Raw genomic sequence first — 27,087 nt, 5'->3', positions numbered from 1 at the left:
CTCAAGTGAGCCTTCACAAATTCTCTTAAAATCAAGATCCACTTCAATAAAGTTTCAATTAACTCTGACATTCAATGAGACTCTGACTCCTGAATATTTAAGCAGTTTGTGTGATTCCGATACTTCTGTTCGGCTGGAGCATGTGGAGCGTCTGGCCAATAAATTTGAAAATACTCAATCTACTCTTGAGGAATTGGACATATCCGAATTTGATGGGATGGTCCGGTTTGATTTCGATATGATGTACTTGAAAGTTCGATCAAAACTTCAACATGAGCTTCAAGTAAGACGTACATTCAATCCAAGTTGATCTACAACAATACATAAATCGTCAGGTGAGAATCAGCAAGACATCAAGTCAATGGCGCATACAATTAGGCTTCCAGAATTACAAATACCAAAGTTTGATGGAAATTATACTGAGTGGCCTAGTTTTCATGCCATATTTGAAAACTTAGTTCACAATAACCAAGAACTATCTGAAACAGAAAAACTACAACATTTATTTTCAAGCGTAAAGGGCGCAGCATTTGACATCATTAGATCGTTGAGTTTAAGTGATGCAAACTATGCTAAGGCTTTAGAATTACTTAAAAAGAGATTTGATAATAAACCTTTAATTTTACAGGCACACGTCAAAGAAATTTTGTGGGCAAGGGATATATCGAATGAATCATCGACAAAGTTAAGAGAGCTTAGTGATCGAATCAATTTGCACATGCGTGCTTTACAAACATTAGGCACCAAAGAACAAATCGCAGACAATTTCTTGATCCAAATCATCAGTGCCAAGCTCGATTCTAAATCAAAGGCTAAATGGGAAGAAGAGTTGTCCGTCCATGATTTGCCAACGTGGGAAATGATGACTGACTTTTTAGAAAAAAGGTGTCGTGTATTGGAGAATATGGACGGTGCTATGGTCTCCCTAACATCTAGCCACCAGGTAGGAAAGAAAATTACTAAAAAATATAGTTATTTGGCAGCAAATATGGGTACTATCTCTTGCGTATTTTGCGACTCAAAGGATCACTATATTACAAAGTGCACACTGTTTACAAATCTTTTCCCAACGCTTCGATATAAAGAAGCAAAGAAGTTGCTGTTATGTTTAAATTGCTTACGCAAGGGTCACGCATTGAATAAATGCAAGTCTGGACACTGTCGTCATTGTGCTTCAAAGCATCATTCATTGCTTCATATGCAATCTGTATCTCCAATTAATTCGAAAGGCGTTGCACCTGAAATACATATAGCAAATCGGTCGGAAGAGCCATCAATTTTAAAAAATACGTCGCTGCTCTCACTGTCCTCTTTAACCTCTATTCCTAAAGCCCCAGAATTTCCATCTGAAAATAGTGTGCTACTAGCTACTGCAATCATTCTCATCAAAAATTCCTCAGGATCTTTCGTTCCATGTAGAGCAATTCTCGATTCTGCGTCTCAACTCAACTTTATAACTTCTCGTTTAGTCAAATTGCTGCAGCTAAATACGAAAACAACATACACAACCATATCAGGCATAGGGGATTCTACACTTGAAACAAACAAGGTTGTTGAGCTATTTACAAAATCACACTCAGGCGATTATTCAACTTCATGCACTGCGATCGTTACAACAACTATCACAGATCCTCAACCAAACTTTAACGTAAACATTTCAGACTGGTCAATTCCAAACAACATCACCTTAGCCGATCCGATGTTTTTCAAATCACAGAGAATCGATGTGTTTCTAGGTGGCGGCTTATTTTTTAACTTATTGTGTATTGGACAAATTTGTCTGGAAAATAATTTTATGCTGCAGAAGACAAGGCTGGGTTGGATAGCATCAGGTGGCGGTATTATTCCAAAATACAATCACTCATTTTCGTTAGCCATAGCTACGAAATTAACCACTGAATTGGAATTTGAAAATGAAAAATCGTTAAATGAAATTGTAAAAAGGTTTTGGGAAATAGAAAATTGTTTTGACGCGCACTCTTCGGTAACAGAGGAAGACGCATATTGCGAAACCCATTTCAAACAAAATTTTACTCGGTTAGATTCTGGTAAATATTCCGTTTTGCTTCCTAAGCACCGTAATATCGACTCACTCGGAGATTCTTATAATCATGCACTTCAACGATTTCACAGTTTAGAAAGAAAGTTGCAACGTAATGCTGATTTAATTAATGTTGATTTTATTAATGAGTAAATAAATTTAAAGCACATGTCACCAGCACAATTACCATCAGGTGTTCCAACGTGTTTTTTACCTCATCATTGTGTGCTAAAAAATGAAAGTACAACTACAAAATTACGTGTGGTTTTCGATGGGTCAGCTAAAACATCCACCGGATTTTCTCTTAATGATCTGCTGATGTCTGGACCTACAATTCAATCCACACTCTTTGAATTAATTATTCGATTCCGATATTTTAAAATTGCTCTTTGTGGAGATATCTGTAAAATGTATCGATGCATGCGTGTTACACATCCCGATGAATATCTTCAGTGCATTTTGTGGAGAAGTAATCTCGATGATGACGTAAAGGTAATCAAATTGGACACTGTGACATATGGAACAAGGCTAGCTGCATTTTTAGCTATTCGAGCAATGCATCAGCTGGCTCGCGATGAAGAGAAATCATACCCATTGGGTTCTAAAATCGTTCTCAGAGATTTTTATGTAGATGATTTAATGTCAGGCGGCGACACCGTGGATGAAGTAATCAACATTAGAAGGCAAACTACTGAATTATTAAAAAAGGGTGGTTTCCAGATCAGAAAATGGTGTTCCAATAATCCAAGAGTATTGTGTGGTATCGCTGACTCCGAACATGTACAATTATTGAAATTTAAAGATGGTTCTGATATCACTAAAGCATTAGGTTTAGTATGGGATCCAAACCACGAAAATTTTTTATTTTCATTTACTCCAGTGGTAAGTAGTCAGCAAATCAACAAACGTACTGTTCTCTCAACTATAGCCAGTTTTTTTGATCTAATCGGATTAATTGGACCTATCATCACCAAGGCTAAAATTTTCATGCAAACCTTATGGAAACACAAATTGCATTGGGATGAGAGTCTACCACAAGCATTATACTCAGCATGGATTGAACTTCGCTCTCAATTTACTATTATCAGCAGTTTTAAATTCCCTCGTTATGTTTTAATGCCTAATTCTAAAGTGCAGATACATGGTTTCTGTGATGCCAGTCTGAACGCTTATGGTGCATGTATATATATCAGGTGTGAGCGCTCGGGTGCATTTGATTTGCATCTACTATGCTCCAAATCAAAGGTTGCACCACTAAAGACACTTACAGTTCCCAAGCTAGAACTTTCAGCTGCTCTACTTTTATCGGAACTCATTGATATGGTCGTCAAAACTATAAATTTTACATGCGATTTTCATTGCTGGTCAGACTCAATGGTGGTATTATCTTGGATACGTGAATAACCATCCAATTTTATCGTTTTTGTCTCCAACAGAATTAGCAAAATTCAACTTTTACCTGTGGCATGAATTGGCATCATGTACCAACTTCTATGAATCCTGCAGATATCTTATCAAGAGGAGCAGCGCCAGATGAACTTTTAGCCTCAACACTTTGGACACAAGGACCTGAATTTTTAAGAACATCGCATTTACATTGGCCCCAAAATACTGTCTGCGTAGCAGAATTACCTGAACGACGCAGGAGAGTTCTAATAACTACATGTCAGCAAGATTTAACGCTATCCTGTAAATTCGCTAACTCATTTAATAAAATGCAGTTAGTTTTCGCATATATTTATCGATTCGTGTCACTCAAACATAAAGAGACCATAAGGAAAACTGGCCAACTTGATCCTCACGATATTGAAAGGGGTACAAAATTAATGGTTTCAAACATACAACAAACTCATTTCGCTGCTGAATACAAAATACTAAAAAAAGGAGAAAATGTTACTAGTTCAAGTAAACTTTACTCCCTCAATCTTTTTATTGATTCATTTGGAGTAATTCGTGTAGGTGGTCGACTAAAAAATTCATTACTAAGTTTCGAAGCTTGCCATCCAATGATACTTCCAAAAGCTCATGTTATCACAAATGCAATGATAACCTATTTTCATCAGAAGAATTTGCACGCTGGGCCACAAAGTCTGCTCGCCACAATTCGTTTGCAACATTGGCCTATTGGTGGTCGAAAAACTATAACACGCGCTATCAACAAATGTGTTTGTTGTTTTCGACTTAAGCAAAAACATGTCGAATATATAATGGGAGATCTAGAAGTTCCCACACCAGCTCATTTTTTGGTGGGTGGTCTGGTAACATCAGTATCTGAGCCCAACCTTACTACTACTGACTTCTCTCGCTTAGACAGATGGCAACGAGTTAATTATATGCTACAAATATTTTGGAAAAAGTGGAGTGTCAACTACCTCACGCTATTGCAAGAGCGTATCAAATGGCGCTCACCTGCAGCAAATGTTCGTGTTGGAGATATAGTACTAGTACATGAAGACAATCTTCCACCTCTTAAATGGCATTAGGCCGCATCACCAGCATAATATGCGGATCTGACAATGTGGCTCGAGTGGCGGAAATACGCACGAATATAGGAATTATCAAACGTGCAGTAAGGAAGGTGGCAATTCTTCCAATAGACGATAAATATGTTTAAAGTCTGAGCCTTTCAACCGGGGGAGGGTGTTTAGAGTAGTAGTAATTAAATTCAATTCATTTTATTTTTAACATTGTTTTACACTGCAACACTGTTTGTTCGAAAGGTGTTTTGCATTTCATTTTTTTGCTTTATTAAATCTTTGTTCTTGCTTTTATTGCCTTTTTTGCTTTGCATCAAAATTTGCAACTCCCTCTTACCGGTTGATCGTTGGCGAAGACGCACGTGTTTGTCTTTTTTTGGTTCACTCTTTCGGAAACTTTCAAATTTTGTAAAATAAATAAGAATGTACATTTATATAAAATATTATCATTTCGAAACAATATATAAATGAATAATTACAAAGTGATAAAAAATATCATTTTCGAAACATCTTCATTAAATAGACAACATTAAAACTGTCGAAAAAAGCCAGTAGGTGCTTTGCTAGAAAGCAAGCAAAATTGAAAATACAATGTTACGGTACGGGTTAAAAAGGTTCGTGTAGCTTTCTATTTTTGCAAAAGTATGTTCGGCAAAAAATGTGGGTTTGTCTCAATATTACAGATTGGACGTAATCGAACATTGTGCATCGAATACTCATGTATGATGGTGTAGTTTGGTGGTCAGCTCTGAACAAGAGCTATAACATTCAAAAACTCAATCGAATTCAGAAGACAACATATGTTGGCGTTACAAAAGCGTTTAGGATGGTCCTTTCGAACGCTGTATCTAATACATGTATTTGCTAACCATTGATCTACATATTAAAAATATCATTTGCAATAGCGCTGTCATACTGAAAGTGACAGGCATCTCGACAAACCGTACATACAGACACAGCCGGATTCTAGACACAGTCACTAACTGTCTGAATAGAATGACATCGGATTATCTGAATCCATAATTATATTTTGAAAGAAATTTTTAGACAATATATCTGTCAAAAAACTAATGGAAAGGAACAAATTTTCAAGTAAACCACGACTTATCAATTCATAGAGATGACTTGAAAATGAACTGCAGAGTAGGAACAGGAATTTTGGCGCTATTTGGAGATATAAAATATATTTTAACATATCAGACAATTTTAGCGATCGGAGTGTCATGTCGGCTAAATTGTAAATCACATTAAGGACATATGTGGTGTTGCTATTTTTATTGACAGTCAAGCGGCAATTAAATCCCTTCATTTCTTTATCATAAAATCAAATCTAGTTATAGAATTCATAGTGATAATTGGTGCACTAAACCAAGTCGCTGACATCATTGTCATGAGCTACTGCACATAAGAATATTGTAACGGAATGAAAAACAGTTTGGCTCGCTTTGGTGCTGCCATAGATGTATTCCTAAGGGTTACGATCTAATACTCCCCCAGAGATCGTTAAGAAAAGTACTTATCTCTACTTTCTTTACCTGGCCGTTAACAAATGGAAGACACTTAGGTTGCGTTTAACTTCCAGGTAAAAATGGCCCTCATATAACAATACTAGGTCTTGGGAACTCAATTTTGCAAGGCGTACTGCAATTCTATTTTATCAATGGTGTATAGGAACCCACGCAGAGTAACTACGCATTTCTTTTAGTACTCATTGAAGCAATGGAAACTTATAGGATAAAAACTATTAAGCATTTTCTCTGTATCAGACTTTGACTTCCAGAAAAAATAGCTTTTAGCTTTTTGACAGCTTATTCATCGGTAAGGCTGAAAGATCTATTAAATTCGACGAAATAGATTTAGTTATTGACTTTTTATATCTCAAGATTTCTTATAAGGAATGTGGAAGTAAAAACCGCTGAGGTCAGCTGAAAGTTACCTGCTGCCATTCAATCAACAAACCGATTTTTTGTCTAATTGTTACCTTTTTTGATTCTTTTAGATTTCTTGCGGAGATTTTTTACGTTTTCTTATATTTTTAAACTACCTATTGTAAGAATTGCATAAGGGTAATGAAGAAACACAAGCGTTTTTGTATTTATTTTTTTATAGTTTATTAAAAAAAGAAAAAGAGTTGTGATTTTGAGAATCACTAAGAAATTTAATTTACGTTTAAACACGCGTGCTGCTCATTCGGAACTTGAAGCTAAAGAACTATATCAAATTAAAGTTGTTTTTTTTTTTTATATATTAAGATTACTGTATGTAATGTGCAAGGTTGACGAAAGTCAACATTGGGTTGCATATTGACAATAAAAAATGAGCAGCACACACACGCGCGTTATTTTAACTACTTTAAATAGAAATGTAATATAAAAAATGAAAACATTCAACAGGTAACGATCTAATACTCCCCTAAGATCATTAAGAAATGTACTTATCTCTACTATGTTATAATTAAGTTTTATTTAAGTTTTTGTTCAATTTATTTATTTAAATCATTATTTCATTTATGCATTAACTTTAAATTTTTTTTTTTTCGATAAATGATAAAATACATTTGTAGAGTAAGTTTTTCTTTGTATTTGGATAAATCGTCTTATTAATATTTTTATTTTATTTTAATGCGTTACACCAACAATAATAAATACTTCAATTTGTTTTCAATTTAAAAAAAAACTTAAATTGTTGCTATCATGTTCTATTTCAACCAAATTAAGTATTACTTACTTAATTTGCTCACTAATCATCTTTGGTTTTAAAATAAGGACAACATATTGTAACATATCCTCGCAAACGATTATATTACCACCATTTGCAAACATTGGTTTAAGGTAATTTTCATTACTTTAATAAATAAGAAATTTTTTATAAGAGCTTAAATTATCTAACATATTTGTTTAGTAAACGAAAAAAAGGACATTAGCCAAATTTCGGCATTTAAAGTGATTATGCTATTTTAGTCTGTGTAAGACAGCAACTTTATTGAATAATAATACCAACCGAACTCTGTGTTATTCCAATAAGATTATTAGACGGAAATTACTGCTGTTTAATCTAAATAATTTATTTTTAAAACAATTTTCACTCTATTGCCATTAACCTCAATATTTCATAACTTTAATTTATATTATACTTTCTCGGAAACTTTAACACAAGTAGTAAAACGATATGCTCGTTAACAACTTTTTGGGTTCAGAAAAATGGGTTTTGCTGAAAATGTGGTTTTTATAATACTTATGCCACAGCTATCGCTAGCAATTACTTTATAGAAACATTTAATACCTATTATTAATAGGTAATATAATATACAATTTAATACCTATTAATACCTAATACCATTTAATACCTGTTAGCTCGAGCAAATCAGTTCAGATACCTTATAAAAAATCAAATATACACTTAGTCTAATATGTATCTAATATATTTTAACAGACACAAAAATAGATATATGTGAATATATGTTTTTGGTGTAGATATGGAACATATTTATTTACTATTTATGTGTAGTGACTATATATAAAATATACGTATGTGTAATAATTGCTGACATAGAGCACATTAAATAAAACAAAAATTTGGTATTAAATACAATAGAAGAAACATTTATAATGAAAATCAATATGTATATTATGTGTACTATAAAAGGCATATAATAAGTATAAAATGAATTTTTGTATACATAAGTAAGCTATAAACATGTATTGATCTGCAAGTCTAATTAAATAATATTGTATAACAAAATAACTAACTAAATGAACTTTATTTAAAAAAAATATATCTAAACTCTTTAGAGAGAATACATATCCTTTTTGCAAATGGCAAATATTTATTTTATATATCTAATATCTGCTGTTGTTGAGTTGAGAATTTATGGCATTATTTACAGCCGAAGAAGTGGCTTGTTGAACATGCTGATTACGCATAAACTCTGTAGTAAATTCGGCCTTGGCTTTATCTATGCTCGCGCCAGTGCTTCGATAAATCGTGTGAATCTTTAAATGTATACTAATCTTAAAAAACAAATTGTGGATAACAAACTGAAAGCTCTTACCTTAGTTATCATCATAATGTTTGCAACAGTAGTTAACCCAAAACAGAAGGCAATACAAAGTAACAGTAAACCAACAATTATTCCTGCTGCAGTTGAATTAAATTGTGAAACAGCTACAATAAAACCACACCAACCTGTGCCCGGTAAGCCAATCGTTTGAAATACTGAAAATATTGTTTGAAAAAAATACACGAAGAAAAATACCATGAAATTAAAACTAGAATCATTTCGGAAAGCTTTATATGCTGGTCTAAACCTAAATAGAAAGACAATTAGTAAATATATTCATATAATATAATTAATTAAACACTTTACCAACATACGTAAGATGCGGGCGTAAAAAGTACTGTATAAAAAATAGCCAAGCCAAAATTGGTAAAACTTCCGCTGTGTAAAAGAATAATCAAGCCACCAATGATATTGCAACACATAGTTAAAGTATAAACTATTAAAGAGTGAGATAGTATTATTATATAATTAAACTATAATTAAACTTTATTTTTAAAGTTATTCTTTATAAAACTTACACATCCATGTATAGTACAGATGTTTTACTAATTTTTGAAATTCTGGTGGGATATCCACATTAAAATCTTGATAAAAGCACGGTTTAACACAAAAATTGTCGGGAAGAGGAGGCCAATTGTTTAATTGTGGTATATTTAAACCCTGCAATTGTTGTTCGCGTCTATCAAGTTCTGCTGCTTTTCGATCTAATTCATCTTGTCGACGCTAAAAATAAAAAATTTTATTTTATGTTAGTTTTAGTTTTAGAAATATCATATTTTTAGTTATTAAATTTAATTTAATCATGTTTTTATTAGTTTTTGTCACTGGTAAAAAGTGGTTAAATTTGTTGTAACTATTTCTTTTGTTTATCTGCATAAACAAATTTAAGAAATTATTGTGCAAGCATTTTTTTGAATTTGATTGCAATTCGTACAACAATAAGAAATTTGTTTTGACGAATTTACGGGACTTTGTTTACTTGAAAAATATCGGACTAGTTGGTCTAGGTATATGATGGTTCGTTTGGCCTTTGCTGACGATCACCATGTGAATGGGTGAACTGGTTTGGGTGAAGTGATGGTGGTCGAATTACCTTCTGCTTGGCTTATGCTGGTATAGGGTAATTTCACCAGTAATTCAGTCTTCCATTTGGCCATAGCTGATGGAGGAAAAGATGACGAGTCACAGACACTGTTAGAATACGTGCAAGTTTACGAGCGTTTAGCGATTGCTGACGAGCGTGGTCAGGCGTAACATCGGGAAGGAATCTTTGCTTCTAACGATTATAATACTACAACGGTTTCAACGATTCATACGCTCGCAACGATTGCAACGTATACAACGCTTATGCCTTTGACATTACTCTATTGCTATTTATAACTTCAATTTAAGACGAATAATAGACTCTACTATAAAACACAAGACAGAAGTGTTTATTTTTTTTATAAATTTCTTATAACGAACTCAGGTATACTCGTTGAGTTATACCCCAGCTGTAGAGAGAGGACCGGAAAGGTCGTTACAGTACCGAAGGCAACGTGTCTGATTACATTTAACATGGAAAATGCCTGCATAATCTTTGGCGTCCTAAATCCAAGTTCTCGCACAGCCCTTACGTGGCACCGCTGGATAGTTACCTGGCACTTGCTGGGTAATGAACTAATAGTGCTTGCAGTGGATCCAATTTCCAGGACTTTAAATATGGGTTGTCCACAGGGTTCGGCACCCGTTACGTAAAATCAGCCGCCAACGCAGAACGTAAAAAAGCACCTGGAATATCCGAATCCTCTATAGGAAAGGTCCAATCCAAATGGGGGAAGCCCTTAACAAATGTAAGGCTTATGTTACCGCTATCCAGGAAATGTGATAGACAGGACAAGGCTGCTATAAACGAGCAAACTGTAATATCTACTACAGCTACCATGCAAATAGGCGTGGATTTGAATTCGGTTTTGTAGTTAGCAAGATTGTTAAAATCAGTCCAGCGATCCACACCGGTGAACGTACGGTTTGCTACAATCCGTATCAAGGGAAAACTTTTCAACATCACTCCAATTTGTGCTCACGCGCCTACAAAAGAAAAGAACGACTTGAATAAAGATACCTTCTATGATATGATTGCAGTCCCGCCCACAACGTTAAAGTAGTACTCGTGGATTTTTACGCAAAGATCGGAAGAGAAGAAATTTTTAGTTCAAATGTCGAAAAATTCAGCCTTCATGAATCAACCTCCAATAACGGTCAGGCTAATTGTTTTCGCTGTGGCGCGAAATACGGTAGTATATACCACCAGATATTCATAAGGCAACCTGGCTATCTTCCGATCAATCAACACGAAACTAGATTGATCACTTTATAATTGACACAAAGCACGCTTCAAGTGTATTTGAAGTACTTTCATTCCGTGGGCTGAATAGCGACCGATAATGCCAATGATAATGATAATAGACAATGAGAACATATCTCTCACTTCCTACGCACAACTGTGGAAGATATTCTTGGTTTCGAACGTCCGCGTCGATGTACCATACATACCTAAATCTGCCATTTGATAAGGGGATTGGTTTGTCCTTTCTCAAGTAACTAATGGTTTTGTAATGCTTGTTTTTGCCATATTAATTTTAGGCAAACTCTCCGCTTGTCGTTTTTTGTTTGGTATTCAATTTTTTCTTTATTCTTCTAGGACTCAAACACCAATTTTTTGTTGGTTTCATAATTTTCTATGGGAATACTGTTACTTTATCATTTAAGTTTTTCATTTTCTACTTTTACTTGAAAACAAAGTTTTGCCTGTGAGCAAAATATCTTATTATCAGCTATAACACAGAGCACAGAAATGTCACAAGTTTGGGTGGATTTTATTGTTTATATGCTCTTTTCTTATTTTTTTTTACTGTTAATTTTTTTTTTATATTTTGTATTAAACAATTTAGTTTTTCTTAGCCTAAATTTTGCTCCAGACTTTACTAATACAGTAATAAACTTTATTTTACGTAAACAGTTTTAAAAATAATTCTATTCACTTCGCCGACCACACTGATTTGTTCAATATAAATAATCTTTATTGTAATAACTTTACTAAATTACTAATTTTATTACTTCTAGACTGTTCAAGCTGCTCCATTAATTGCAATTAATCGCATTTATTCTAATAAATAGCGTTAACTAAAATACAAATGGCAATAAATCCCATCCTCCAATCGTTCTTGCATATTTATTGCAATGCGAGTTTTATTGCCTTACATGCAGAATTGTATTTATTTTTACGCTAAGAGTTGCCATGAAATAGAAAACAAATAATTTCTTCTAAAATCTGGAACAATTGTTCTGGTTTGTTCCAAATATATAATATACATATATATATACCGTAATTGGTTTGAACATTAAATGAAATTAAGAAAATTCGTTGATTGCATTTAATTAAAATGATCAGCTGAACCCATATTTTAAAAAATTGTTATACTTCTGTTAATTGCAATAAATCAATGACAGATTAAATAAATTCTGCTATACACTCCTATTCAAAATTATTTACACAACGCACATTTTTGTACATATTCCACTGAAGCAGAACACAATCGTTGAAAATCGCATTATTTGTTTTTCATTTTTATGTTTCGTTTTGTTTGAAAACGTTTTTTGACCGTTGTATACAATATCCTGTGTTATTTATTTATAATTAAGAAGTGTTGAACGTTAAGGTGCGCGCGCAAAAAATATCACCGCGTATTTTAATGTTTTTTCTTGCAAGTTTATAAAGCAGAAAGTAATATAAACTTATCACAAATAATCGATACAGTGACTCTTTACAAAATTTATAAAAATAATAGTGCACGCCTTAACGTCAATAAAAATATTTTAATATAATTATATTGTTTTTATGTAAAAAAAAGTGAGTTTTGGCTTTGCAGAATTGTTTTGTTTTTGAATTTGTTTATTGGTTTCAAATTCACACACATTTAAAAACAGCTGATAAAGACGGCAAATAAAAGCTCTAAAACTTAAAATAAAAAGTGTTGGAATCAGTCAAAAAATTAAACCAATTGTAACTAACAAAATCGTGTAATTGTGTAATTATATAGCTAAATAAATAACTAATGCTATATAACTAAATTAATAAATACGCGAAAGCACAATCAAAACATTTAATAAATATTAAGTAAAAAAAAATATTGAATTTAAACAATAATAAATTTATTTATTTATAAATGTGAAATTTTAAATAATTAAAAAAATAATAAAATAAACCAACTGTAATTATATTGTAAATCTACTGTATGAGCGATTGCGAAAGCGTTTTACGTGGGCACTCTCTAATAAGTGAAAATGGCCTAAATGGCTATATAACACTAAACATAGATGACACTAAAATAACAGATAATTCTTCAACTAAACCTTTAGAAAAATCAAAAATTGAAACAAGTATAACAAAAATAGCTAGTGAAATTGCCATCGCTAATAAAATGAAATTAATCAATAATAAAAACGAAACAACACGCAACAATATTAAAAGAAACTAACACAAACACACGACAGGCACCAAGCAATGCGACTTTGGGTCATCTAAAAGAGAAAACAGCTAAATTAGTACAGGTAAAAAATATACAACAACAAATTCAACAACTTCAACAGCTTCAAAAATTGTATAATGAAGAAAAAATAACCTCCTCCAGGACAAAGGATCAAATCAAGCTGTATTCAGCAGAAACGCTACCTCTGTTAACGACACTTGGAAAGTAGTTAATAATCGTAAACGTCAACGTGATAGTCCAAGTAAAAACCAAACAAGCCAAAAACAAACCAAGCTAGATTCATACTGGCTGAATGGACTTGTCAAACTAAATCGTTACGAAGAACTACAGGCAGATGAGAATGAAATAAATGAAGAATCGTTAAAAAATAATGATACTCCTTCAAAAGTACTGAAACCTCCACCAATATTTATTGATAAGGTACATTGCATCAAGCCTCTAATAGATCTATTAAACGAACATGCGCCTAATCAATGCAACTTAAAAGTACCTTACCCTCACCCGAAACGTGAAATCTCTCAATGAGCAAACTGCCAGCAGTATGGGCACATGAAAGGACACTGTCACGCAAGTGTATCAAGTGCGCTGGAAACCATGCTTCTGTAAATTGTGAAAGGAAAAGCAGATCCGATGATGTCAAATGTATTTTATGTGAGGGAATTCATCCGGCCCACTACAAACGATGTCAAATCTACAAAAACATGCAAAAAAAAAATGTGTCCCCAATTAAAGCCTAAGGCACCGGAACTTAAAATTCAAGAAAATCCTCTGCCTTCTCTAACCAAAAATTACATTAAGAATTCTCATCCATCACAAACATTCGCACAAATAGTGAAGTCAGACACCAATAGCGCAACAGAGGAGAAGCTTTCACCAATATCAATTAATTTTGTGGAAGAATTCCGCGAGATGACAACGCTGTTGAAGCAAATGATGCAAAAAATCGTAGTAATGACCAATTAACTGATCAACTTGACAAATAAACAAAATTCTTGATTTAATCGTAGTTATGTGGAATGCAAAGGGTCTATCAAAATATTCTGTCGAAATAAAAGAATTCTTAAAAATAAACCAGGTCGACATAACGCTCGTATCAGAAACCCGTAGTTTCTTTAAAATTCCAAATTACGAACTTTATCACACAATGCATCCCAATGCTAAAGCAAATGGTGGCACTGCGATCCTCATAAGGATTTTACCTCATCGGTAAAACATTATGAAGCAAAACCATATTGTAGTACATTGTAGTACAAACTAAAGAAGGCGATATGACTTTCTCATCACTCTACACCGCCCACCGCGTCACAGTATTTTGAAGAATATGTACATATCATTTTTTCCGTTGCTTGGATCTAGGTTTCTAGTAGGCGGAGATTTTAATGCAAAACACTTAAAATTGGGTTCCCGCCTAATATCCCCAAAAGGAAGACAACTTTTCGAAGCAATTAATGTACTCAATCTACACACAATTTCAACAGGTGAACCAACTTATTGGCCAACGGATAGAAGAAAAATACCTGACAATTGATTTTGCTGTATCAACGGAGGTTTGTATGTCATCTGACCATCTGGGAATCAAATTCTCCGTTTTCAAAAAGTGTTAAACAAGAATATCCATTTAACATTAAATACCTAATCAAAGAAAAGCGTAGGATAAGAAAAAATTGGCGAAGGACGAGACTCCCTGAGGATAAAACTCGCTTAAACAAATTAAGTAAACTTGTTAAAGTCCTTCTTATAAAGTACAACAATAATCGCACGCCCCTATACCTCCAAAACCTAAGTGCTTCATGTAATACAAAATACCCCCTTTGGAAAGACATAAAAAAGAACAACAGACCGATTGCTTATCAACCACCTATACGCAAAATAGACAATTCATGGGCAAAAAGGGATATTGAAAAAGCAGAAACATTAGTGTTATATTTGGATCAGGTCTTCAAACCAAATGATAATCAAAATATGCCAGATATCATGAAACAAAGGATACATTTTCTACAAGAGCCTTACCAGTTAGAACTTCCAATTAAAAGATATTTTATTAATAAAGTTAGGAATGTAATAGCGAAGTTAAAAGTAAAAAAAGCTCCAGGATACGATTTGATCACAGCCATGGCCCTGCAGCAGCTACCACCAAAATGATTTGTAATTCTCTCTCTTCTACTTGATGCTGTGATAATAAGGTGTTTATTCCGCCACAGTGGAAGATAGCGCAAATTTCCATGATACCGAAACCAGGAAAAAACCTAGAAGATGTCAAATCATATCGCCCAATAAGTTAATCTTCCGATCTTGTTAAAACTTATGGAAAGCCTATTTCTAAAGCACCTTACATCGATTATTCAATAAAACAGACTCATCCCTGACCATCAATTCGGCTTTCGACAAAAACATAGCACAATAGAACAAATTCATAGACTTGTCAGACATATCCATAGTGCGATACATGGTAAGAAATATGTTTTTTAATTTTGATTTGTATCAGCTTCCAGACAGGAACAGTGAAACGCATTTATTTCGACATGTTAGCAAATATTTCGTTCTTTATTTTAGAACTTCATCAGTGCTTATTCTTTAAAATGCATTAGTTTTTTGTTCATCCATAGTCATTAATAGTCAATAATATACATTAAATTAACTAATTAAAATAGAAACTTAAAAAATTAAAATCAATTTTGTATCTGTTTTGTTAGTTTAGTTATATACAGTGACTCCGTCGCATAATCGGACAAGCATTTATTCGATATAAATGTGCTCTAAGCTTTAAAAAAAATGCTAAAAATATGATTTTTTTTTGTTTTAATTAATACTTAACATACTTATCTATCTAAATCATAAAAAATATTAAAACATTTCTCATAATAACTATTCATTTAAAGTAAAGAAGAACTACAGGTAGATGAGAACCAACACAATTTTTTGGGCTCAACGTATAATCGGACAAAGTGAAACAGCAATGCTAAAAATACTGTTATTTTACAAAAATATGCACTTCAAAACTACTCACTCAGTAGTTTTTTTTATCGTCGACTCTACTTTGCAGACGTTGATGTAATATGCCTGTAAATACTTTTGCTATCAAATTTAAAAAGGATCTTCCTCTATAATTTTTTACTTCATGCGGATCACCTCATTTAAATAGTAGAAAAACTATTGAATTTTTAAAACATCCCGGTACTTCTGAATTATCGTATATGTAGTTAAAAATCTCTTTAATCCTTGTGATACCTTCACCTGAAGCAAATTTTAAAAATTCTGCTGGAATTCTATCTTCACTAGGCGCTTTATTTTCTTTGCAACGCTCTAAAACCTCTCTTAATTCAATTACCTCAATTTTTTGTCTAATTCATTGATTTCAATTAGTGGTTCTGCGTAGCTAAAACGATTTGTATTATCCGTTGTGCTTAAAAGTTTTTCAAAATAAGTACCTAGAACGTCAGAATTAAGATGCACTTACTTACTGAAATTTATGCCATTTACTTTACGTACATTATTCCAAAAGCTTTTGCAGTCTTTTACTGATGATAAGGATAAGGCAAGACCATTAGTGTGTTGGATTCTTTAATTATAGCAAAAAATTCTGTAAACGTTTTTGGCTGTCTTATACTCATTCCAATCTAAAACTAGGCCCCTTTTTCTCGCCATCTTCAAGTTATTAAAACAGTCTGTCCTTGCAATTTCACACTCTTTATCAAACCAATCTTTATTCCATTTTCTCTTCGTTGGCCCTTGTTGAAATGGACTAGCAACTTCATTTATTTCTATTGTAAGTGCTGCTATCATTTCATCAGCTGTAGCTTCACACATCACATTACTGTTCAATAATTGGTCAAGATTAATCTGATATAAGTTCAAATATTGTTTTTTCCATTTAAGCTTAGGTAGTAGATTCATATTTTTGCAGTAGATTATATGATTTAATTTAAGCGTTACTTCCTAGGGTAGATGGTTAGAGTAGATTTTCACTTGTATACTAAGTTACTGTATAATATTTAGAAATAAACCTTTTAAAACACAATAATCAATTGTTGACGTTGCTTCACCACGTGCAAGTGTTATTTCGCCCTCTAAATCGCCACTAATTCTACTATTCATTACAGTGAGCCTTAGAGCATTGAACAACTCTATTAATTTTCTTCCATTCCTATCTAAAGTTAGATCTTTTGCATTTCTTTGTAACTTTGCCTTTCCTTGGGGTAATTCTGGAATAAACTCAATAGCTTGTTCATTTCCTTTTCTTCCATTAAAATCACCTATTACCATCATATTTATATTGTCTATATCATATAATGCGTCCCTTAAGTCGGTGAAATCAGCTTTCGACGCTAGTTGTTGCATTTTTCTATTGACTTTGCTTTCACTGCTTTGAATTGCATTTAAAATGTCTTGCAACGAAATATCTGGCAATGTTTCAGCCAGTTTTCTTTTTGCGAATTGACTTAGCAAAGATGTATTCGGCGGTGTTCTTTCCATGTGGAATTAAAAATTAGAGTTTTTAGATACAAAATATTTTTTATGAAGCTATTGAAGTCTTATCAAATATTATTGCTTCAATTTAATTTACGGTCTACTTTCAGGTATTTTACAACACAAGCATGAATAGTGGTGGCAGCAACCCCTGTTCTTAAAAAAAAAAGCTTGATAGTTAGTTTAAAAGCTTGTTTTAAATATCGGAATATAACACGGCGAATATAAATACTTTCCGCTTGTTTTTATAAGAAACTGTAATTTTAGTTCTTGTCTGGCGAAATTGATTCGTTTCATCTTTGCAACCAATATTATCTCCAAAGCGGCTTAGATCTGATGATGATAATGTATTCTAAATATGAAAATGTAAAAGTGAAATCTTTGGAGAAAAGTTGCCTTTAACGAACGAAGTAAGTACTTTAACTCCTTTTCTATAAAATTCTTTTTTTAACGCAACACCTTGTTAGAAGTGTGATTGATTCGGTACTACCATTTTAGTAAAAGTCCCGTTTTCCTACTGTAACTGAATCTAATTGCAAAAAAAAAAATCACAAAAATTTTACGATGAATGGAGATTATAAAAAAGTAGTAAATCTTTCTACGAAAAATGCCGAATTATTGAACGGAAATATATGTAAGATATATATACCACTCTAATATGTGGTTGAGAGCGACTTCATGGTTTGTTGTATTGTTGTAATTATTTGGGTATCTTCCACGAAGAGTAGAGCCGTATCGTCTGCAAAGGTTTCAATTGTTGCGTTATTTAAACTCGGAATATCTTGTGGATACGAAAAACTATAACGGGCGAAGGATACTACCCTGTGGAATGTTCGCATTTATTGAACACATATCCAAATAAATGTCTTCGCATTTAATTCTGAAGTATCACTCAGAAAGATACGATTCAAAAAATATTGCGTACTCCATTGGCAGGATCGTTCTTATTTTATGTAGCAGACATCTAAAGCCAAATTGGTGAATTGGTATAACAATGTTATCTGATATGACAGGATTTATTCTTTTTAAAATTGCTATCTCGAGCATCTTGGACATCATTGATAGTAGTGATAGATGCCTTTATGAAGAGACCTCGTGCGCAGGCTTTTCCTTTTTAGGATAATAATTACCAACATCAACATTTTCCACATAATTGATATATGTTTTAATTGAAGTGCAGCGTTAAGTATTTGCGTTAGTTTATAGATACTTTTGACAGATATCTGACGCAACATTTCAAATTCAAATTCCGAAGCCGCTGAATCTGGTGATTCCGACACTGGCAGTGTGGTATCACAAAAATCCGGTTTAACTGTCGTTGGCTCCAAAGTTGGGAACCTCAGTTTGGATTCCCCAAAATTTACTCACCTTAAAAGAAGTGAGCGAAGAAGGTTTAAGGCGGCTATGTCTTCAGGCCATAGCAGGACAGAGGCTCTAAAAATCGCTATGTAACATCCGCCTGCGAACAAGCGGGTCAGATCGGAGGAGCAATTTCCCGGTTTGATTTCCGCCAAAAAACCTAAGGTGGCTCATGTGGGGTTCACCAAGCCATCGTACAGCCTAGCTGTTAAAGGCGTACGTTTAGGCTTCACGTCAGCAGATCCAGCTGGTACTTTGCTCTCTACAGAGCAAATAACGCGTCTCCAGGAGGCGATTATTGATGTTGCTATAGAGCAACATTACGACGATATGCAGCCGGAGTTCGAAGGGTGTTTACCTAGAACGGGGTGGCTACTTATCGTCTGCAGCGATGCAAAAACTGCGGAGTGGGTCAAGCGATTTTCTGGTCACATAGGGGTCAAATGCGGGCTCGCCATCAACGTGGTTAAGAAAAAGGATTTCCCACGAACTCATGGAGTTCGTGGCTATTCACCCCAAAGTTTGACTTTGTCAAACGAAAAAGTTTTGGCTAACATTGGTTTTGGCATTCTCCACCAAACGATGAAAAGTGATTCACAGACTGACGCAGGATCAGATGCTGCACCTTGTTTTCGTCATTGATGACGAATCCATGAGGTCGTTGTCCGAACTAAAGGGTAGGATTGCATACCGGTTCGGACACCTGAGATTGATGCTTAAGGGAACCACCCCCGCTCTTTCTCCACCCATGGTTAAAGTTCCAAAGGTGGTTCAGGATGACAAAACCATCCAGTCATCCTCGGCTCCTGCAACATCCCATACGAACAGTTGCCCAACAGTGACTATTCCTGAGGAAGAGGAACTAGACACACGCCCATTCACTAGCAAGGCTGTTAGCACTGCTAGTGGGCGTGCTGTTCAGATTCCCACCTTAGGAAGTAAGTCCACAAAGCCCTCCACGGGCCCAGTTACAGTAGCAGGTAACCCAAGGACCGCTACCTTTAAACCACCCTTAGTCGGTAAAATTTTACCGGAGCAATCAAAGGGTGCTAAGAACAAGGGTTCTCGACGAGACAAACGCGATAGTCTCGTCCGAAAGTCTCTTCACGAGACCTAATGAGCACTTTTAAAGTGCTCCAGGCAAATCTGCACAATGCTAAAGGAGCATCAGCCACCCTGTGCAGATTTGCCCAAACCAACAACATTGCTCTTGGACTTATGCAAGAGCCGTGGGTGTTCGGTGGCCATATTCGGGGTCTAAACTCAAAATCAGGTAAGCTGGTTTATGACGGATCGATCGCAATGCCACGTACAGCTACCTTAATCGGTGGAGACGTTAAACATATTCCGCTAACAAACTTTATTTCTAAAGACCTAGTTGCGGTCCTAGTTGAAGTACCTACAATAGGAGAGGTGACGGATATTGTCATGGCCTCTGCCTACTTCCCAGGTGATGAAGAAACCATTCCACCATCGGAAGTCCAACAGCTGATCAACTTCTGCAAGCCCACTGGGCGGTAGCTAATCTTAGGCTGTGACGCTAATGCTCACCACAAGTGTGGGGGAGCAGCAACGACAACAAAAGAGGTGATTACCTATTAGATTATATTATGTCGTTAGGATAAAGTATCGCTAACAAAGGTAGTAAACCCACTTTTATTAATGCAATTAGAGAAGAGGTATTAGATCTCACTCTTTGCACAAGAGGTATTGAGGAATCTATATGGAATTGGCATGTGTCGGACGAGGTGTCCCTCTCAGACCATCAACATATTAGGTTTGAAATTCCCGGTATATCCGAACAGCAAAATAAAGCGTACCAGCCAAAAAAAACCAACTGGCTTAGGTACAGGGACTTGGTGGGTTCCGAAAATTTTTCTTTAGCTAGGCCACTAAGAACTTGAGAAGAGATAGAGTTGGCCACAAACCATTTAGGTGAGGTATTACTAACCTCCTTTCACAACAGCACGGTTGTAGGCAATGCTTCAATTAGAGGTAAGGTTCCTTGATGGAACTCGCAACTAGCTAATAAGCGCAAACTAGTAAGCAGCTTATTCAATAGAGCAAAATGCTTTGGTAGTTGGGAATATTACAGAGCTGCACTCACCGACTACAATTCAATCAGACAGTCCAAACGGGCCAGCTGGCGTAGCCATTGTGATAGTATTGATAATTTGCCTGAAGCTGCTAGACTACACAAGACTTTAAATAAGGCCAAAACAAATGAAGTAGGCCTTTTAAAAAAACCCGACGGATCCTTCACAACTGGGATTACGCACTATTTGGTGTTATCTTCGACAGGGACAAGGTGAAATGGGCGATCAACTCATTTCAACCATTTAGGGCGCCTGGAGGCGATGGTATTTATCCTGCTCTATTACAGAATTGCATAGATATCATTATAGACCCATTAATAAAACTCTTTAGGACTTGTTTTACTATGGGTTACATCCCTCATTCCTGGAGAGGAGTGAACGTGATCTTTATTCCCAAACTTGGGAACAAACCTCTGGACCAACCTAACTCCTACAGACCCATTAGTCTTACGTCTTTCTTATTGAAGACCGTCGAAAGGCTAATTGATCTGTACATACGGAATAAATTGGAACAAAATGTACCACTCCACTCTACCCAATATACCTACTCAAAAGGCAAATTCACAGAGGTCGCGCTGTATCATTTAGTCAGCAAAATTGAAAGCACCTTTCAATCTAAAGAGATCGCCTTATGTGCATTTCTGGATGTAGAGGAAGCTTTCGATAATATATCTTACGAATCCATATCTGGAGCTCTGGCCCGTAAAGATATAGACTCATGTATAATAACGTGGATAGATAGAATGTTGCGTGATAGGAACATATCGTTCAAGTTAGGTAGCACTATCGTCAGCATTAATGCTGTACGGGGCTGCCCCCAGGGTGGGGTTCTCTCACCATTGTTATGGACGCTGGTAGTCGACGACCTACTAGTTAAATTGGAGTAATCTGGATATCATGCCATAGGTCACGCAGATAACCTGGCAATCATTGTCACAGGTAAATTTGACACCAGTTACAGATGTAATGCAGACGGCATTACACGAAGTCTCGAACTGGTGTACCAAAGAAGGCCTAAGTATTAATCCAAAAAAAGCGGTAATTGTACCATTTTCCAGAAGGTTCAAAGTAAATCGTGGGTCCCTATCTATTAAAGATACGGCTATTGAATGCTCCGATGAAGTCAAATATTTAAGGGTCACCCTAGATAAGCGTCTTAACTGGAACACTCATCTGGATAATATAATTGGCAAAGTCACCCGGGTCATGTGGACATGTTGGACCTCATATGGTAGAACCTGGGGCATAAGTCCTAGAATTATATCATGGTTACACCGCACAATGGTCAGACCCATTGTTTCCTACGCAGCTCTTGTTTGATGGAATAAAGCGCAACAAAATGTTGCAATAGTCAAATGCAATAAACTGCAAAGACTCGTATGCATCGCTATGAGGGGAACTATTCGAACATGTCCCACATCAGCACTGGAGTCCATAGTGGGTCTCACCCCTCTGCACCTCTTTATTAAAAAGACAGCAGCAATGAGTGCAGCTAGACTGCACCCTGTTATCAACATGCACGGAAGTCTCGTCAGTCAAAACTCTATCTGCAGACTAGTTCCTGGCATAGAGATCTGCGATGGGACAGATTGCATGAACATAGAACTTCGCTTCGGTAGGAAGTTCGAAGTCCTCATACCCGATCGATTGGACTGGGTAAATGGCAGTCCTGGACTCGAACCAAAAGTGATATCGTGGTATACTGATGGTTCGAAAACCAAAGAAGGAGTTGGTGCTGGAATATTTGATCCAAACACCAGAATCTCGCTCGCGCTGGGTATATGGCCCACTGTCTTAAAAGCTGAGGTTCACGCCATCGAGGTCTGCGCTCGTATCAACATTAACAAGGGGTTGAAAGGCGCCCGAATCTGTATTTATTCAGATAGTCGAGCAGCAATCAAAGCGTTATGCTCCTGGAAGTTTTTCTCAAAACTTCTAGCAGACTGCTATGACACACTGCAGCAGCTGGCAAGCAATAATAAAGTGACACTGTGCTGGGTGCCTGGTCACACAGGAATTAATGGTAATAAGTCTGCCGATAGTCTTGCACGGGCAGGATCCGCCACTATAATCTGTGGCCCAGAACCTTTCTGTGGATTAAGTTGGTCTACAACTAGGTCTCTAATCATTAATTGGATTTGATCTGCCGAGAGAAGTCGCTACTGGCGCGACAGTCGAGGTAACCGTCAGGCTAAAGAGCTGAATCTCCCCTATAGTTATAATAAAATATCCTCCTTTAGCAAAACAGAGTTGAGGTTGCTAGTGGGATATATAGCGGGTCACCATGGGCTACGTTACCACCTCAACCAAATGGGCCTATCCGAAGAGATAGATTGTAGACTCTGCTTGGAGGCAGAGGAGACAACCAGCCACATTCTATGTGACTGCCCAGCTTTGATCTGGGCCAGGAGGAGATCACTGGGTCGGGAATTGCTAGCACCTTCCGACATTAGGAGGTCCTCAACAACCGACATTTTGGCCTTCATTCGAAAGGCGGAATGTCTTTTGTTCAGTTAGGGTCTGTTGTAGCACAAAAGATCAATCATGGTCGCGGTGGTCTGCCAAATGGGAGCTAATACCCTGTTCTTTCTCATCTTATCGTAAGATTGCTAAGATATACTTTTAGAAACTCGTTTTTAAATAGCTTGATTTGGGTACTCAGATATTCAGTTAATCTATTTAGTTCTGTTTTGTAGGATGGATACCTTGTTAATTGCCATTTTTGTCTATGCTTACGTTTTTTTGATATTAAATGTCGGATGTTAGCAGGATAGGTTTGGGGATGTGATTTAAAACTGGAGAATAGAATACTATTCCATGCTACGTTCTGAGAGTCCGCGTGAATATGTGGACTTCATCATCAAACCGTTGATTGGACAAAATTTCAGAAGATTAGTCTACGTTTTCATCTAGGGACTTACGAAAATAACTCCAATAGGTTAGTTTGCTGGTTAGAAAAGATGGTTGCTGCCTTAAGGTAACAGATTCAAATAATATTAAATAAACAAGCGAATGGTCCGAGTTGAGTTCACTTTCTCATACAAATATATAAGGTTTGCCAACCATGAGGTGAGTAAGCACCAGCAGTAGTGCAACCATAGAAGTTGTTAGTATAAATGGTATTAATATGTTCGGTAGTGAAGACAGTACTATGTCCTATAGTAGTAAACACCATGTTGTTTATATTAAATATAAATAAAATAATAATAAAAGGAAATAAAGCGTTCTTCTGAAAAAAACAAAGAAATAAAAAATTTAATTGCTACAAATATTTAAAGAAATGCTATAAATAAAATTGAAATGTCTGTAAAATCATAATAACTGTCTAATGTTGATCTCAGGGTGTTATTTATACATACCTTGAAAATATCAGTATAATCAATTAAGAACAATGAAAACGCAAACAAATTTATCAATAAATGATGCAGAGATTGGGTATTTTATATTTTTATTTATTTAATTTTAAAAAATTTGTTTTTAATTGATAATTATTTTATTTATTTAACTTCTAAAAAAATCAATTGAATCAAATATTTAGTAGATTCCATGAAATAAAATAAAATTTAAAATATGTACATTGTATGAAAATGCCCGCATGCGTATAACTATTATTACAACACTTAATATGAATAAAATTAGATATACTGTACTTCTGGTATGTTTAATTATAAAGTGTACAAAGTTATTATTAAGTTTATACTTAAGTATTTAAGTATTTAATTATTAATGTTGAATACTTACTATAAATTGTATGCAATCAATCTATTTTTTATGATTAAATTAAATTTCGTCAATAATTTAATTTTATATGCTTTATTTATTTAATAATAAGAACTTTAAAATGTACCATATTTGAATATATATATTAATATATAAAACATAGTTATTAAACATGGTGTTTATTGATATACTACATGATATCATTGCTACTAGAGAGCATAGTACTGTCTTCACTACCGAACATATCAATACCATTTATACTAACAACATCCATGGTTACATTACTGCCGGTGCCTAATCACCTTATGGTAGGCAAACCTCATATTTTTATATAATACCAGCATAACATTTCATCAAATATCAAATTTATAATAGTTTAGAAGAACTTGTACATTGCATGCACACAAAGTCAATCATATATTTTACGGAAAATATATACAAAAACAAATATGCATTAACTTCAGAAATATTGCCTCACCTAACCTTGCATACGAAATTATTCAGTAAGTATGCGATAAGAATTAGGAATAGAAGCAGTGTCTCTGACTACTATCATCAAAAGCGCTTTCCTCGATATTCCCTCCTAACCAAAAGAAACAAAATTTTGTATATTTAAAACAAAAAATTGCATTTCACTGATTGCAGTTTCGTCTCGATGCAGCAAAACTCAGGAAGCTTAAGAACGTAAAACAGAAAATCGTCGCCATATAAATCACATAAGCATCCAACTTGATAATATGAATAGAAAATATAGCAAAAATTTCTATATTATATCACACACCATCTCTTATACGTACATTCACCAGCTCTTTTGTATGTTTCGAACACTTAAGATCATTGTGTTACACACAGCTTTTGTATACCTTAAGTTTTCTACAATCCAAAATTCATGGGAGTCATTTCTGTGTGCTATAAGTCAGTCGAAAATAACTGTAAGCTTCGTTAAATGACACCTCACGAACAAATAATCTAACAAAAATGGAATATAATTAAAAACAGTTTTTCTATTTGGAAATTTAATAAAGTTCTTATCTAATTTTGTTAATCAAATCACATAGTTAGATAAGCGATTTTGTGTAAGAAAAGGGATTATGACACCAAAGGAAAAGCAAAAAAATTTTAAAAACCATATGTTGTGAAATGGTTTATTAATGATAGAATGGATTGATTATATTAATATATTTTAAAACAAAAGGTAAAGCTGAATGAGAAAAATTAGAACTTTTAGACAGTTTTACTTTTTTTAAGACAATAATACTAAGTACATATCGCAAATGGCAAATTCTTGTCGTCATGTTGCAGTTCAAAACTTTCACAGCCACCTGCACACCCTCCGGACTTAAATGTAATCGAGCATATATAACAAAGAACTCGTCAAAACACTGCATTCAAAGACGTCTTGAAATACTATGAAAATGAAAGATTAAATTCAGTCAAACGGCCTAAAATTATTTTGTTATGAGAGCTGAAGGAAATGCTACAATGTTTTATTTTTATTATTTACAAAATATTAATTGTATTTTTAAAGAAAATTTTTCTTGATTTTCTGCTTAATTAATTAAGCTTAAGAATTGTATACTTATTTGAAAGTCTTTTAAAAACAATTGACGAATATAAGAAGATTCAATTTGAATATATGTTTTGTATGGTTTCGTTATTATTATATTGTATTATAAGACTTTTTATCTACTACAGCTTTTTTATACAATATTTTGTCTTCTTACTGAACAGTGAAGAACTAAGATTAATTAGTCTTTCGGTCATACTCATATAAGATATATATTATTTATAATTACCTGTAACTCTTCAGTTGTAATTTGCACACTCGTATGCGATGGAAGGACTGATGTTTGGGCTTGTGGTGAAGTCATATTTTGCGATAAAGGTTGCACCACAGCAGCGTTATTAGAGTTTATTTGAAGTTGAGGTTTATTTTGCTCCTGTTCAAAAGGATTGTAATCTTCCAAAGAATTTTGAATACTTGATGCATTTTTAGTTGCATGTTGAATAGCTGGATCCTTTATGAAAATATAAGTTAAAAAAACTTGAAAAATACGAAAATCGAAAATTCAGTTGACTTACGGCAAATGGATTATCCACAAGAGGTTCTCCGAAAGGATTATCCTCAAACACAGACATTGTATATATGCAGATGTGCTTTATTTATGGGTTTAAAAGTATTGAGGAATGTTGCGATATGTAATAATTACACTATTACTTTTAAAGTTACTTGCATAAAAATATAGAACCAGGTTCAATTCATACTCATTCCTTTATATGACTAAGTATTTAAATGAACTGATTGAGAAATGGGGTTTGCACGTATTTACAAATA

General features: G+C 34.5%; 3 protein-coding genes across 3 annotated transcripts; 2 read left to right on the top strand and 1 right to left on the bottom strand.

Annotated features, from left to right (window-relative positions):
• Positions 1 to 361: 361 nt before the first annotated feature.
• LOC119665337 lies at positions 362 to 2,194 on the top strand. Its single transcript, XM_038074590.1, has one exon. The coding sequence runs from the start codon at positions 362 to 364 to the stop codon at positions 2,192 to 2,194; it is 1,833 nt and encodes a 610-aa protein (XP_037930518.1).
• Positions 2,195 to 2,209: 15 nt separating this feature from the next.
• Positions 2,210 to 3,445, top strand: LOC119665325. The gene has a single exon (XM_038074585.1). It carries the CDS (start codon positions 2,210 to 2,212, stop codon positions 3,443 to 3,445), a length of 1,236 nt encoding a protein of 411 aa, XP_037930513.1.
• A 4,814-nt stretch (positions 3,446 to 8,259) lies between these two features.
• On the bottom strand, positions 8,260 to 27,087 carry LOC119672270 (secretory carrier-associated membrane protein 5). The gene is made up of 6 exons (XM_038083286.1): positions 26,835 to 27,087; positions 26,549 to 26,770; positions 9,097 to 9,301; positions 8,885 to 9,014; positions 8,570 to 8,825; positions 8,260 to 8,510 (listed from the first exon to the last, which is right to left on the bottom strand). Exons 1-6 carry the CDS (start codon positions 26,889 to 26,891, stop codon positions 8,358 to 8,360), a joined length of 1,023 nt encoding a protein of 340 aa, XP_037939214.1. The 5' UTR covers positions 26,892 to 27,087; the 3' UTR covers positions 8,260 to 8,357.

This window comes from Teleopsis dalmanni, chromosome 1 (genome assembly GCF_002237135.1).
Source record: "Teleopsis dalmanni isolate 2A chromosome 1, ASM223713v2, whole genome shotgun sequence".
Taxonomy (NCBI): domain Eukaryota; kingdom Metazoa; phylum Arthropoda; class Insecta; order Diptera; family Diopsidae; genus Teleopsis; species Teleopsis dalmanni.
Note: the sequence above shows the minus strand (reverse complement) of the source record. Positions and strands in the feature narration are given on the sequence as shown.

Excerpts from the sequence above, each read along its gene's own strand:
- LOC119665337 (XM_038074590.1), top strand. The coding sequence starts at position 362 with ATGGCGCATACAATTAGGCTTCCAGAATTACAAATACCAAAGTTTGAT.
- LOC119665325 (XM_038074585.1), top strand. The coding sequence starts at position 2,210 with ATGTCACCAGCACAATTACCATCAGGTGTTCCAACGTGTTTTTTACCT.
- LOC119672270 (XM_038083286.1), bottom strand. The coding sequence starts at position 26,891 with ATGTCTGTGTTTGAGGATAATCCTTTCGGAGAACCTCTTGTGGATAAT. Across the intron at positions 9,302-26,548 it reads TTACAACTGAAGAGTTACAG|CGTCGACAAGATGAATTAGA; the intron begins GTAATTATAAAT and ends TTTTATTTTTAG. Across the intron at positions 8,511-8,569 it reads ACATTATGATGATAACTAAG|ATTCACACGATTTATCGAAG; the intron begins GTAAGAGCTTTC and ends ATACATTTAAAG.